A 14,030-nucleotide genomic window follows, 5' to 3' on the forward strand; every position below is an offset into this window, starting at 1 on the left:
TTTCCTAATCGTCTGCTTGCGCAAGTATATTATTCTATATGAAAATCATTATATTCAGTGGCTTCTCTATTTTCTTACTGATATTTAGTGCCAGTTTATTAGGAAGTGACGGTTGAATAGTTGGATGGAAACGGTGCTTATTCGCAAATGTTTTATGCGATATTCCAATTTTGAGCATAAGCTAAATTCGCAACTTTGGATGGAAACCCAGCAATAGAGTTCATGTGTCTTATTCTCACATTTAAAAGTCTGATGTCAAGAGTCAATGATGGAGGAACTAGATCACATTAACTTCTGTCAAATCTTCTTACTTATGTGATGTTAAAATAATAATAATCTATCTGTCATTAAGAGATAAATATTAAACTGTTTGAATATATTTTGATGTATTAATATGAATGATGTCATCTGTTGTTTCAGGTGTGAGTGGAGCAGAAGTGACTGATGTGTTCATCAGTTCTGGTGAAAGTGTGTCTCTGTCCTGTCATGATGCTCTTCATCAATGCTCCTCAACTACATGGATCTACAATAATTATACATCATCATCTGCAGTAGAAGTGTTTGCTGGAGGAATAAACAAGAATAACACAGAGAGATCTGAGAGACTGAGTCTGACATCTGACTGCTCTCTCAACATCTATAACACAACACAACATGATGGTGGAGTTTACACCTGCAGACAATATGTGAATGGACATCATCTTGGACCTGATTCACAGGTTTATCTACATGTTCTTCATGGTCAGTGTTTCTCTTCCTTCATATGAACACATGTTGAACTCAAGATCACAGTTCTCTTCATCTCTTGTGTTTTCACTTTAAACTCGTGAGTACTGAGAGTGATTTGTGTTTCAGTGTCTTCATCATCATCATCATCATCATCACAGACTGAGATAAGAGCAAACACATCTGTCACTCTCTCCTGTCAGCTGTTTTCATATGACTGTGATTATGTGTTGAGTTATGATGGATTTCAGCTGGTGTGGATGAATCAGACTGATGTTGATCTACAGACAGACTCCAGATATCAGATTAGATCAGATGAACATGATTGTCTCATCTCTCTGACTACAACACTGGTGAATGAAGACGACAACACAGAGTTGAGATGTGTGCTCAAACACAAGAATGACATCAAGACCTCAGTCACATATACTGTCAGATTTACAGGTAAGACATNTGCATGCCCGTTGCACACGGCACCCCAACCCTGCAGGGAAGCGTCTGTCGTCACCACGACGTGCATCGACCTGCCCGAGAGGGACTCCCGTCTGTAGAAAGGTCATTGAAGACCAAGGGGTTAGGGTGCGTCGGCAGAGAGGTGTAATCACCATCCGCCTGCTGCCGGTGTGCCACGCTCTCCAGGGAACTCGACTCTGTAGCCAGTGTTGGAGCGGTCTCATGTGCATCAACCCGAGGGGTATCACCACCGTCGAGGATGCCATGTGCCCAGGAGCCTCTGAAATTGTTTCAGGGGGCCCGCTGACTGCTTGACTGCCAGCTCGTAAAGCCGCAACAAAACAAGGAGGTGAGCACGCGTTCACATTTTTTTAAACCCATTTCTGGGACAATTTATTAAAAACCACTCATCTTTATATTACTGTTGACAGTGTAAATGAATAATGTAATGTGGTGCGTGTAGTGAGAATGGGATTCAGTTAGAAAAATCAGTGTAGTAAAATGTAAGTGTTGAAGTGTAATGTGTAGCGGCTAGTCGCCAAACGTCATGTCACGTGCAGAAACACAAAGAGAACGTAATGTAAACTTGTGCAAGATGTTGCCACTCGATGGAATTCTGTCTATATGATGTTCGATCGCCTGTTAGAGCAAAGAGGGCCAGTTTCAGCTGTGCTGACGGATTCCAGTGTGCGCAAAGATCCGACCGTGATCTAGAGCTCACAACATCCCAGTGGAGAATGGCAGAAGGGGATCCACAGCATCCTATCTACCTCCAGACCATCAGAACAAATTTTCTCCATGGCTGGATTTATAATCAGTAAAACCAGGAGCGCACTTCTGCCGGCCAACGTTAACAAGCTGGTTTTCCTTGAACACAATTTGAAAAGGCTCAAACGGACACAGACAGAGTGAAAGATCGATTTATTTCGATCAGGTAGGGAAGTGATTTCAAAACATTTCAGGCGGTTCTAATTTGATTTTTGGATGCTGTGAACATGTTTATCTAAAAAGACACTCCAGTTTAATGTTTATTGTTGTCTTTGCAGTTATAAAGACAGAGTTGACAATTCTGGATATACTTTCGTAATACATTTTCGTAATTTTTATTTAATTTATTAATCACTCGGTGTTATTTAATTTAACTATTTATTTTGTGGCCTGTGTTTTGAATATATGTTCCCTTGCATTTTATATTCACCTTGTGACTTATTTCATTTTTCTTTTAATTGTATTTATTAGAAAGGTATATTCTGCTTTCATTTAATTCTGTAAATTCATTTTTGATTGTTTTTGGTGTGTCAGTGTTGCGCTGTCCTTGTATGGTCAGCACATCGGCTTGCTCGCACAGGCCGCTTTAGCCAAGAACTTACTTTGATTTGCCAACATGTGAAACGCAAATCCTTTTTGAAGTTATTTATTTGATACTTTTTAGGTTTGTTGATCCAAAATTTAGTTCTAGCCTATATCTTTGTGTGGTGTTGTTTTGTACATCGTGGCTTTAAAATGTTATGAGGAATCGTTTAACGAATGTTTATCCGCATTGCATTTATCCGTATATTGCATTTCATTTAAGTTTAAAGAAATGGTTTTCAGTTTTGTCTATCACTTCACAGGCAGTTTCGATCGCGTTTCAAACCTGTGTAAAATACTTTGTTCTGCTTAACGCAAAGAAAGAATTTGGAAGAATGTGTGTAACCAAGCAAAAGACTACTATAGTCAACGGTGACACAGACATTTTTACTTTCCCACATTCTTCAAAATATCTTATTTTGTGTTCAAATGAAAAAATACAGGTTTAGAGCAATTTTAAGGTGAGTAAATGTTGACAGATGTTTCATTTGGGGATGAACTATCACGTTAACAGTTAAAAGAAGATATTATGGGCAGTCGTGGGCTAATGGTTAGAGAGTCGGACTCGTGACCAGAAGGTTGCCGGTTGGATCCTCAGGGCCGGCGGGTAACAACTGAGGTGCCCTTGAGCAAGGCTCCTGACCCCTACTTGCTCCCCGGGCGCTGCAGTGATAGCTGCCCACTGCTCCAGGTGTAAGTGTGGTCACCACTTGTGCGTGTGTTCACTACTCTCTGGATGGGTTAAAAGCACATTTCGGGTATGGGTCACCATACTTGACAAATAGGTCACCTTCAGTTTAAAACAGGCGTGACAATAAGCATCGTTTCAAAGCATTACGCACATATGTATAAAATCTGATCAAATAAAGCTCGCTGTAATTTAGTCATAAAGAGAGGATTTTATTCCAAAACTGCTGACATCACTGTGTCTTCTGCATGAGCGTTCTGAGTCCTTCTTCTGTTTTCTGAGAAAATAAAAGACAATAAAAGTGATGAAGTTCTGGTGTTTGTTTTCTGGATTGTTACAGGTGAATGATGATGATGATGATGATGATGAAGACTCACCAGCTCTTCGTGCACAGATGATCTGAAGAAGAATGACAGTAGGAGCAGCAAACACTGACACCTCAACGATCACTAGAATCACTAGAAGACACAAGAACACCATTAAATCATCAAACTCTCAAACACTACACATGAGAAACAAACACAAGATGAGCTCAGTGAGAGTTTCAGTGATGGACTTATGTAGCAGGACACATGGATCACAATGTTGTACTGTAAGAACACTTCATACCTCTTATGAATGACACAGCAATCTCACTGCAGTTTACACTCTCCGATCTGTTTGATGTGGATGTTTTCTCGGGGTTTGTGGTGGTCACTAGAATCTTGTTTGAATCTGTAGAAGATGATGAATGTTCAGATACATCAAACTGTAGAATATCACAATCATATGTCATGTATATGTCATTTCTTCATCATCAGTACAGAGTTGAATGACTGAAGTCACTTTGAGTTCAGGACACTTCTGTCAGAGCGATGTCTTACCTGTAAATCTGACCGTATGTGTGACTGAGGTCTTGATGTCATTCTTGTGTTTGAGCACACATCTCAACTCTGTGTTGTTGTCTTCATTCACCAGTGTTGTAGTCAGAGAGATGAGACAATCATGTTCATCTGATCTAATCTGATATCTGGAGTCTGTCTGTAGATCAACATCAGCCTGATTCATCCACACCAGCTGAAATCCATCAACACGGAGCAAATAATCACAGTCATGTGACCACAGCTGACAGGAGAGAGTGACAGATGTGTTTGCTCTTATCTCAGTCTGTGATGATGATGATGATGATGATGAAGACACTGAAACACAAATCACACTCTCAGTACTCACGAGTTTAAAGTGAAAACACAAGAGATGAAGAGAACTGTGATCTTGAGTTAAACATGTGTTCATATGAAGGAAGAGAAACACTGACCATGAAGAACATGGAGATAAACCTGTGACTCAGGTCCATGATGAAGTCCATTCACATATTGTCTGCAGGTGTAAACTCCACGATCATGTTGTGTTGTGTTATAGATGTTGAGAGAGCACTCAGATGTCAGACTCAGTCTCTCAGATCTCTCTGTGTTATTCTTGTTTATTCCTCCAAAAAACACTTCTACTGCAGATGATGATGTATAATTATTGTAGATCCATGTAGTTGAGGAGCATTGATGAAGAGCATCATTACAGGGCAGAGACACACTTTCACCAGAACTGATGAACACACGAGTCACTTCTGCTCCACTCACACCTGAAACACCAGATGACATCATTCATATTAATACATCACAATATATTCAAACAGTTCAATATTTATCTCTTAATGACAGATAGAGTTTTATTATTTTAACATCACATAAGTCAGAAGATTTGACAGAAGTTAATGTGATCTAGTTCCTCCATCATTGACTCTTGACATCAGACTTTTGAATGTGAGAATAAGACACATGAACTCTATGATAAATGTGACATGAGATGAATCTGAACATGTTTCTCAGAATGAGAGTAATGTAATGAAATCTGATGAAAGAAATGTCTTGTGTAGTTTACCTGTGAATAGTGAAGAGAGAAGGATCAGTGCCAGCAGACAGATATCACTCTTCTCAGTCATGTTGTGCTTCTCTCGCTGATTCTCTTCTCATCATCTACTTATAGTTCTTCTTCACATCATTAGTAACTCTTCCTGTGGTTTCTCATTTCCTCTTTTCTCATCGACTGAGTCATGATACTATAATAGACTATAACATATTCTGTTGTTTAGTCCTGATATTTGTAAATGACTTCTGTTGACTTAAAATAATTGGACACAGTGCTCAGTTATGGCTTTTGTTGTCAGAGACGTTAACAGGGTGAAAAAAGGTTTTCTCCAAATTCATTCAACACAAGACTTTCCCTGCATGAGCAGAGCAGACGCCCAGCCTTCATTAGAGATGATCACTCCTCCATTCTTCTTCTGTCTGCAGACAAACAAAAGCAGAACATGAGTGAGGCCATCTTCACACTTCTTCCAAATCACAGATCGGCAGATTACCCCATGTAAACCCCATGTATTGGTTTATAAACCAATACATTATGCCTGTGTTTTTTTTGGTTCCTTACAAACCAACACAAACATGCACAATAAAAACACAAATACAGATGCAATTACATATATTTATTCAAGAATATTATTTGTTCTGCTGTGCTGGGGCTTAAGCCCCCTTTTTTTTGACAAATCACATCCCCAGCTTTAGAAAATATAAGCTCACACGGAACAGATGTGGCTGTGATGGCTAGCTATTTGCTAGCTAAACCATGTAGATGGGTGTACTCTTTATGGGCCTGCCAGTATTTGAGAGGGTCCTCACTTCGGGGGAGGTATGCGTCATCCATGTATCTCTTAACCTCGATGGTGGCATCAGCATTAACGCTATGATGCTGTTGCGTCTCACTGACCCGGCTATCCAGAAGCTCCCACGGGTCCTCTGAGGAAGGTGGATTCTGAGATGCAGATGCCTGAGATGTTGATGCTTCTGCTTGTCAAGCATGCTCCCTGGCTAGCCGGATTATTGAAGCCCATTCACCCGTCAACAGCCTTTCAGCTTCACGGGCATGATCCTGGTTGCCAAACCCAAGAGTCTTAAATCTGGGATCTAACAATGTGGCCATTGCAAGCACATGGATTGACTCAACATTACTGCACCGCTTGTTGAGGCACTGCTGAAGAAACTAATGGATGCTAAAATGCTCAGTGTTCTTAAATAGTGTCGTCTATTACAACACATAAAAAAAGGAATAGAATATGAAAATCTAAACTATTGCTCATTTGTTGAAGGAAATAGATAGTCTTTATTGTCCCAAAGGGAATTTCTTTATTATTAATATGTATTTGACCCTCTCCCCAGATGGGGCAGACTGGTGCTCTGTTGTTTGAGGATCGTTGCCCAGAGCGTTTGGATGTTTGGAGCGTAAGTGACGAAGCATTGAGGACGTATTATTGGATTAAGACAAAGTTTGCTCGCATATCAGACATGACACTTTATTAGCAGTGTCGAGAGTCGCTTTGTACACAATTAAAGAAAATAGAATAATATTAGCAGTTGTGCAAACAACTCAATTAACAAAGTACTTGTTTAAAAGTAGTAAAACACACAAAGTTTTGTCAGTGTACTGTTTTAATACTGTTGCTTTTTCATTTTACCAATTTAGAAATTCAGCCATTTTAATTTAAAGGTGTGATGAACTGGGCTTGTTTATTGTTTTATACTGTGACGTTCGCATGTTTTTTACATCCAAAAACATCAATAAGTAATAGGCTATTTTCTACCCAGGTTTTGAGGCCGGCTCTGCAAACGCTCAGTTTTAATGGGCGTGCCGCATTGAAGACTTTATAAGTAAACGCCCACTGCTTTGATTGGTTACAGTTTGCGTAGTTGGAGCCTTCTGTGAATTTGGTTGGAGACGTAACGTTAGGTCACACATTAGCACCATTAACAGTTTTCACACGGCATTAGTATTATCTGGAGACCTCTTGTGATTTATAAATGACCTCCTCACATCTGTATTTCATGTGATGCATTTGCACGGGATGATTTTACTCAAATTTACTGACTTATTTCCCGGATGTGATGGCAAGGCTTTAGTTTGTATAGCCTATAGTTGTTTTGCGTTTCATGATATATGACCGTACCTGTCAGCATTTCAGACCCGTGATCCCAAACCGGACAAAAGATCACCGCGATCGCGGGTCTTAAATGTTACGAGAGTTTCCATGATAAATAAACAAACGGGAGACTCCTGGTAACTTATGGATACCCAGATAGCAAATATTTGCGGCCCAAATCTGGCCCACACCTTACTCCCCATACCAACTCATCTGGCCCACATACCGCATGGAATGATGGCACTTGGGTGGACCGCTCCTGTTTGCCAGGTTTGGGCCACAAGCAAGCCAAAGCAATGCCGCATGTCAGCTTTCATACACAATAACTCTTTATTTGTGTTAAACACATAACATAAGCTATCTCTTCTCTTTGCGTTATATCTGTTTTCAACTTGGCGAGCAAAGATCCCGCGACATCAGAAGGATCATCATCAGGCCCAGGCCCGGTTCTACGAGGGTGCTTGAGGGTGCTAAGGAAAAGCACCCTCAGATCAAATTATTAATAGCGTATACGAATAGCGTATTTTTAATAATGTAAACTAGCCAATAAAAGCAGATGCACACATAAACAAACAACTTAGTTCATTAATACATGAACACAACCTTTGAAAAAACTCTTAATTTCATTATGTCTGTATTATAATGGCGATTTATTTGATTCATGTCTTCAGCGAGCGTGAAGCGCATGTGAGCCTGTCTCTTTGATTCTTCTCTGCCTGTTTGTAGTGTTCCACTCTGGAAGTCAACTCTACTAGCTGACTGGTAAAAAAGGTGCTGCGTCCGCTGTGAGTGAGCTATACACCATTGTTTACATGGTTTGAAATTCAATTGTTTTTGTTCGATCTCATCCCTAACGGGTGTATGGATTACGTTTTACTACAGTAACCATCGTTTAACTATGGCTTTTACATTAATTTTCGTAAGGGAGGTGATCTATTTCTTGATAATGTTCCATTGTTTACATTTTTTATGAATTTTACAGATTTTGTTCTTATTACTAAATCTAGGTGACACACACACACACATATATATATATATATAGATAGATAATACCATGTTTGGTTTGGTGGTAATTTTTTTTTATATAGTATTATATAGAATATAGTTTTATTTCCTGTTTATGATTGCAGGCTATTTACAACATAACATGTTTAGATATTAGTGAGCACCTTCACTATGTTCAAAAGCACCCTCAGTGATTTGGTTCTGGAACCGTAACGGATGCATTAAGCGCATCATTCTGTGTCCAGGATGCGCATGCGCGAGTCTGTTCCACTCTGCATTAGAGACTTTTATACGGTGATAGTTTAGTAGTATTTTACTCAAGTACATTTTTTAAGTATCTGTACTTTATGAGACTACACTGTAAAGCAATCATACTCCAGTACAATTTATAAATACATTTGTATATGTTTTTACCTTTAATACAGTACTTAATTACATTTTTAAAAATCCTACTTTTAAAAGTAAAAATACTTGAGTACATTCAAATCTACCACTTTCTTTTACTTAAGGATTAAAAGGTTAAAAACAACATTTATTTATGAAATGTAGTGGAGTGAAAAGTATGATGTGCTTTATAATGTAGGGAAGCATTTTTCGTCCAAAGTAAAAACACTGATAAAGTGCAGATATTTTAAAATGTACTTGAAAGTAAAAATGCTTAAGTACTATCCACCGCTGGTAATAAAAGATCAAAATATATGCAATTCTACGTTGATCAAGAAAAACAGTGCTAGTATCGGACCAGGATCGGTATCGGCCAATACTCAGAATTCAGGTATCGGATCGGCAAAGGAAAAAGTGGTATCGGTGCATCCCTAGAAAAATCCTGGAATGTTTTCATCAAAAACCTTAATTCCGTTTCGACTAAAGAAACAAATACATAAACATCTTGGATGACAATGGTTGGAGTAAATTATCATGAAAATTTATTTCGAAAATGAACTACTCCTTTAAGGCTATGGATGACTCTTCTAGAAGAAAAACACAAAATTATACTTTAATCTGCATTTATGTGTACGCACATTCTTCGTGTTTATATATTTATATAAGATATTTATCTTTTTTTGTATTTAAAACTCCTTAGACGTCAATGACCCATACACGTATACTGTGACTACCTCTTCGGCCCCTTTTATAGCTTGGTTCTTTATTAAAATACACTTATATTTTGTTTTGGCAGCAAAATGATTCCTCGGTGCTATGCATACAACCATCTTTTCAGAACACAAAGATTTTTTACTGAGTATATGTTGTGTAACTGTACAAATTTACAATTTTATTTACAAGTGAAATATTGTTTGCCAGAGAAAATAAAACACAGATTGATCGAGTTGAAGCGGTTGATACAGAACAAACTGAAGTCAGAGCTCCTCGACAAACTATAACAGATGCAAATGTGCTCCAGTTATCACAAACGATACAAACACATTAATGGTCAGAAGTCTTTTGGTGTTTGGCTGTTGAGATGCTCCTGCCAGGAAAGCCGTCCCGCAGGTGAAGTAAAATAATTCCGTAGCACATTTCTTTGTTCTTTAGCGCTGAAACAGGGATTGCGGATGTTCCCGCTGTTCAGCGGCTTGAAGACTCCCGTCCCGTATCTACGCCAGGCTCCCTTGACGACCGTGTGGTCGGAATCTTCCCAGTCTGTAAATTCTGCCGGCGTGTACGCGTCCGACCGGCGCTCCAGGAGAAAATTGTGCACGCAAAGTGCGGCCATGGTGATCTTGACCACCTTCTCTGGTTCTAGACAGATGGTGGATCTGAACACCCGGAATCTGTTGGCAAGGATGCCAAAAGCGTTCTGGACTACGCTCCGTGCCCGAGAGACGCGGTCGTTAAAAACCCTCCGGCCGTGATCCATGTCCTTCTGCGGATACGGTCTCATTAGATCACACCTCAGTGGATACGACGCATCCCCCACGAACACATAAGGCATCGCTTTATTGGTTTCAGGCAAGGGTTCGGGAGGAGGGAGGCGAAGAAGGTTCTGGTCCATGGCTCTACACAGATCTGACTGAACGAACACTCCGGCGTCAGACTCGCTGGCCCGACTGCCCACATCTGCATAAATAAACTTCAAGTCTGCATCCACGGCGGCCGACATCATGATGAAGTTTTGAGACGGACAAGCGTTTTTGGCAGAAGCCTGGATGTGAATGTGCTTGGCATCCAGCGCACCGACGCAATGTGGAAACTGCCATCTCTCCTCGAAACGCTTGGCGATCCGGCGCCAGTCGTCCTCAGTGTCCGGTGTCTGAGAAAGAGACAACAGAGTAACACTGGGTGCTAAGGCAAGGGATTCAAATGATGTAGACGTGACGGACAGCAGGAGGAACGAGAACAACGCTGTCGTGTTTTAATACACTTCACTTGTGTATATGTTCAAGGGACAGATTTGTTTCATCGTTTACTCGTCTTCTTTTGTGTTCTGAAGAAAGTCATACAGGTTTGACATGACAAGAGGATATTTCGAAGAACGTTATAACCAAACAACACTGAACCCCATTGACTTCTATTGTAGGAACACAAAACCACTGAGACATTTCTCAAAATATCTTCTGTTGTGTCCCACTGAAGAAAGACGCAGCGTGAGAGGGGATAAACGATCATATGACAACAACATATGAATGATGTAAATCATTCTTCATTTTAGGGTGAAATGTCCTTTTAAATCTTGAGATATTTTGTGTGGGGAGTTTGTTGGCGTGGTACGTTATTAAACATGCGTTTTCTACATTTGTGCTAAATGTTTGACCTTTAGAACGTTGTCTTTCATGACCTGATGCAGGGCAGCACATGTCTCCAGTACAATGATGGAAACAGTGGAGCCTCCAACGGGATACTGGAGACTGAGGGATCTGAACGTTTGCCCTATCGTGAATAAATCACATTCATCATCATTTAAAGCATTTGATTAACTTACAGCAGTTAAGCAGCAGTATATACACCGACCTGTGATGAGAAAGCGCAGAGTTAAAGACAGACGCTCTCGTGCCGTTATCGCGCGCCTCATCTTCGTGTCCCGTTTCGTGATGAGAGGACTCACCAGTTGCAGCAGATCATCAAACTCCCCAGCCGTCATAAACCAACTGTTCTCGTGAACCTTTAACAACAGAAAAGCTATTGAACTAAACAAACAACACGTGATCGCGTGCGCGTAACGTTAAGTGTTCCGTCGTTTCGTCACCTCAATCTCTTTTTGCAGAACACACAGCTCCTGCTCTCCGTGTCTCCAGTGTTTCTGCCACAGTCTCTTTTTTCGCGTCTTTCGTTTTTCTGACAAGAACAGCGCACAAATCACTCGAAGAGCGTTCACATCCATCCCAGACAACATCTCGCTCTCACTGACACGTCTCGCGGGAGGTTTCATGTGGGGAACCTCCGCCTGCCAGTCAAAAGAACCAATCATTAACCGTTAAAGACTGTAGGGGAGGGACTTTGTACAGTGCGAGGTGACGCTTCGCACTTGCGCATGCGTAGTAGTTGCAGCACGGAGCAACCGTCCTAAAGTATTTTTTTCTTTTAAGCACAATTGAAGCTCACAAAATAATTTGCTGTCCGGTTGAATTTTTAGTCGGAAATATTATGACGTGCAATTTTAATTAAAAAAAAGTTGCGTGGGTGTTTTGAATCGCAACGTATGTCACTCGTGACCAATCAGAGGAGACGTTCTGACGCCTTGCCCCGCCTCCTTCAACATGGATTCGCTTCCTTCGGTTCCTTTTCTGAGCTCGTTCACAGAGTGAGTGAGTGCGCGTTCGCGTTAAACCCGCCAGAATGAACGCCTGCACACATCATTTAGTGACACGCAGCGGCGAGCAGATTATCAACAGATGGAATTTCGACTTTTACGTGTTAACAGCATTCGACGCGTTCAGAAACGGAGATTTTACCGCCTTCACGGAGTTCACCAACATTATTGAGAGTAAGCAGCGCGAGCACCCACTCTGTTTACGTGAGCATGCGTTAGCTTTAGCACGTAGCTCAACTTAGAAACTAAAGTAATAACAGTGTAAACGATCATTGTTAGAAGAAATAAAGTGATACAAACGCATAAATAACACCGTTACAAATGTCAACGTAGTTGTATGAAGTGATCGAAACGACGTTGACGTCGCGTCCCCCTGATGAAAATTACGTAACGTTAAGTTTTATTATAGTTGAAGTCTAGTGTCCACAGGTTGTTTTGAGTTTGTATGACTATAGTTTTACTACAAACACAATGGTTAAACTAAAGTTAAATTGCCCTGCAAGGTGTTGAGGAATGTTTCATGATGTCACTCACGATTGACAGGTTTGGTGGTCAGACCCATTGATGGACGCAGTGACATCATTATCAAACTTCGCTTTATGCAGTTTCTGTCCAGGATCAACAATGGAGATCGGTTAGGTGAGTCAGTGTGTGTTTGTGTTCACGTGAGTGTGTGTTTGTGAGGATGATGATGATGATGTGTTCTGATGTAGATATCACGTTTGAAGACCCGTTGACACCTCTGGAATCTGCTCTCAATGTGCTGAAGTCCATCTGCAGTGACATGAACGTCCCTCACGGAGACCACCAGCGCGTGCACAACTGCATCAAAGAGATGGTGAGAGACTTCAAAACAGGGCTCTCTTTTCAGTTTTTTATATTTTTCACATCTGTAATTAGTCTGAAAGATGTTTGTTTAGCACAAAGCTAAGCACAATACATTTGTTCAACTCACTTTATTATGTTTATTTGTGTTGTGTGATTTTGTTTTAAATCTGCAGCTCATAATAGTTTGCATCAGGGCTGGAGAGTTTGAGAGAGCAGAGCAGATGTTACACAAACACTTTCCTAAAGGAATGGATTCAGCTGGAAAGGTGAGCTCAAGTACAGACGCGTACACCACTGTTTCTCCTTCAACCAATGGTTGACGTGGTATCTGATGTGCTGTTGTTTACTGCGTTTGTTAGAAGAAGCTGTACACGAATCTGATCAGAAACAGACGTCGCTCTCACTCGGCGCTGCAGGTGAACTCGTACAATGACTTTAAACAGGACATGCTGGACTTCATCGACAGTCTCTACAGCCTTCCAGAGCCGTTCCTCCTCAAGGTCTGACATGAACCTCCTCGTTCTGTACATGTTCCTCAACTCCTCGAGACATCACTTTAAAGAATCATGCATGAATTACGATAGATTCGTTCACATTAGCAAATTAGTTTTGTTTCGTAAGTTCATCGTATTCTGATCATTGTTTGTAACACGTGTATAACATCAGTTTGGTTTTGTGTTGAAGATGTTGATGAGTCCAGACAGTCGGAGACAGAGTGAAGAATCTCCTCAGATCAGCACATCCCCAAAGAAGCGCAGCACAGCGGACTACACGTGTGCCACATCATCCCCACGCCGGTAATCTCCACGCGCTTTCTGCCATCACTGTCATGACCGTCACGTGATCTCTGAGATAAACTCAAACAGGTTTCTGCTGTTTCAGTTCGGCGTCTCCTCCGGCAGCCCTGGCACAAGTGAGTTTGGAGAATCTGCGTCTGGTTTACGGTAAACTCAGCGAGATGTACGGGGTGAGCACACCCTTCTCACAGCTTCAGCGGGACGTGGAGAACGAGGCCCTGATGGAGAACAGGACACAATCTGACGCCGAGCTTCATCTGGCGCTGTCAGAGACGCCGCTCGAGAAAATCGGAACACAGCGAGACTCCGAGGAGGAGGTGAGGGGCACGGGCGTCCACCCAGAGCTCCATGATTCTAACAGGATGAAGGAGACAGATGTTCAGGAGCTTCAGAATGACACGCAGCGGGACTCTGTGGAGCAGGTCA

General features: G+C 41.2%; 4 protein-coding genes across 5 annotated transcripts in view; 2 read left to right on the top strand and 2 right to left on the bottom strand.

Annotated features, from left to right (window-relative positions):
• The first annotated feature begins 401 nt into the window (after positions 1-401).
• Positions 402-1,893, top strand: LOC130547510 (uncharacterized). Its single transcript, XM_057323473.1, has 3 exons — positions 402-741; positions 856-1,170; positions 1,826-1,893. Exons 1-3 carry the CDS (start codon positions 402-404, stop codon positions 1,891-1,893), a joined length of 723 nt encoding a protein of 240 aa, XP_057179456.1.
• A 1,518-nt stretch (positions 1,894-3,411) lies between these two features.
• On the bottom strand, positions 3,412-5,270 carry LOC130548067 (uncharacterized). Its single transcript, XM_057324529.1, has 6 exons — positions 5,132-5,270; positions 4,512-4,832; positions 4,081-4,395; positions 3,827-3,931; positions 3,595-3,675; positions 3,412-3,494 (listed from the first exon to the last, which is right to left on the bottom strand). The coding sequence occupies exons 1-6, from the start codon at positions 5,190-5,192 to the stop codon at positions 3,430-3,432; spliced, it is 948 nt and encodes a 315-aa protein (XP_057180512.1). The 5' UTR covers positions 5,193-5,270; the 3' UTR covers positions 3,412-3,429.
• A 2,271-nt stretch (positions 5,271-7,541) lies between these two features.
• LOC130548066 (uncharacterized) lies at positions 7,542-11,588 on the bottom strand. 2 transcript variants are annotated; one of them, XM_057324527.1, is made up of 4 exons: positions 11,416-11,588; positions 11,181-11,331; positions 10,984-11,099; positions 7,542-10,482 (listed from the first exon to the last, which is right to left on the bottom strand). In XM_057324527.1, the coding sequence occupies exons 1-4, from the start codon at positions 11,560-11,562 to the stop codon at positions 9,664-9,666; spliced, it is 1,233 nt and encodes a 410-aa protein (XP_057180510.1). In that variant the 5' UTR covers positions 11,563-11,588; the 3' UTR covers positions 7,542-9,663. The 2 variants fall into 2 exon arrangements, with proteins under 2 accessions (XP_057180510.1, XP_057180511.1); XM_057324528.1 differs by lacking the exon at positions 10,984-11,099 and having other exon boundaries at positions 11,152-11,331; positions 11,416-11,587.
• A 337-nt stretch (positions 11,589-11,925) lies between these two features.
• Positions 11,926-14,030, top strand: part of LOC130547511 (telomeric repeat-binding factor 2-like) — a 2,875-nt gene continuing 770 nt past the window's right edge. Inside the window, exons 1-7 of the mRNA XM_057323474.1 lie at positions 11,926-12,153; positions 12,523-12,618; positions 12,693-12,817; positions 12,981-13,073; positions 13,167-13,307; positions 13,492-13,604; positions 13,690-14,026. Of these exons, the coding sequence (XP_057179457.1) occupies positions 12,006-12,153; positions 12,523-12,618; positions 12,693-12,817; positions 12,981-13,073; positions 13,167-13,307; positions 13,492-13,604; positions 13,690-14,026 (1,053 nt within the window). The 5' untranslated portion in view covers positions 11,926-12,005. The remainder of the gene's footprint in view (positions 12,154-12,522; positions 12,619-12,692; positions 12,818-12,980; positions 13,074-13,166; positions 13,308-13,491; positions 13,605-13,689; positions 14,027-14,030) is intronic.

Source organism: Triplophysa rosa, linkage group LG24 (genome assembly GCF_024868665.1).
Source record: "Triplophysa rosa linkage group LG24, Trosa_1v2, whole genome shotgun sequence".
NCBI classification, from domain to species: domain Eukaryota; kingdom Metazoa; phylum Chordata; class Actinopteri; order Cypriniformes; family Nemacheilidae; genus Triplophysa; species Triplophysa rosa.

Coding starts and splice junctions, on each gene's coding strand:
- LOC130547510 (XM_057323473.1), top strand. CDS start 402: ATGTCATCTGTTGTTTCAGGTGTGAGTGGAGCAGAAGTGACTGATGTG. Junction 742..855: donor TTATCTACATGTTCTTCATG/GTCAGTGTTTCT, acceptor TTTGTGTTTCAG/TGTCTTCATCATCATCATCA.
- LOC130548067 (XM_057324529.1), bottom strand. CDS start 5,192: ATGACTGAGAAGAGTGATATCTGTCTGCTGGCACTGATCCTTCTCTCT. Junction 4,833..5,131: donor TCTCTCTTCACTATTCACAG/GTAAACTACACA, acceptor CTGGTGTTTCAG/GTGTGAGTGGAGCAGAAGTG. Junction 3,495..3,594: donor CATCTGTGCACGAAGAGCTG/GTGAGTCTTCAT, acceptor TTATTTTCTCAG/AAAACAGAAGAAGGACTCAG.
- LOC130548066 (XM_057324527.1), bottom strand. CDS start 11,562: ATGTTGTCTGGGATGGATGTGAACGCTCTTCGAGTGATTTGTGCGCTG. Junction 11,332..11,415: donor TTCTGCAAAAAGAGATTGAG/GTGACGAAACGA, acceptor CTGTTGTTAAAG/GTTCACGAGAACAGTTGGTT. Junction 10,483..10,983: donor TGAAAGACAACGTTCTAAAG/GTCAAACATTTA, acceptor TCTCTTTCTCAG/ACACCGGACACTGAGGACGA.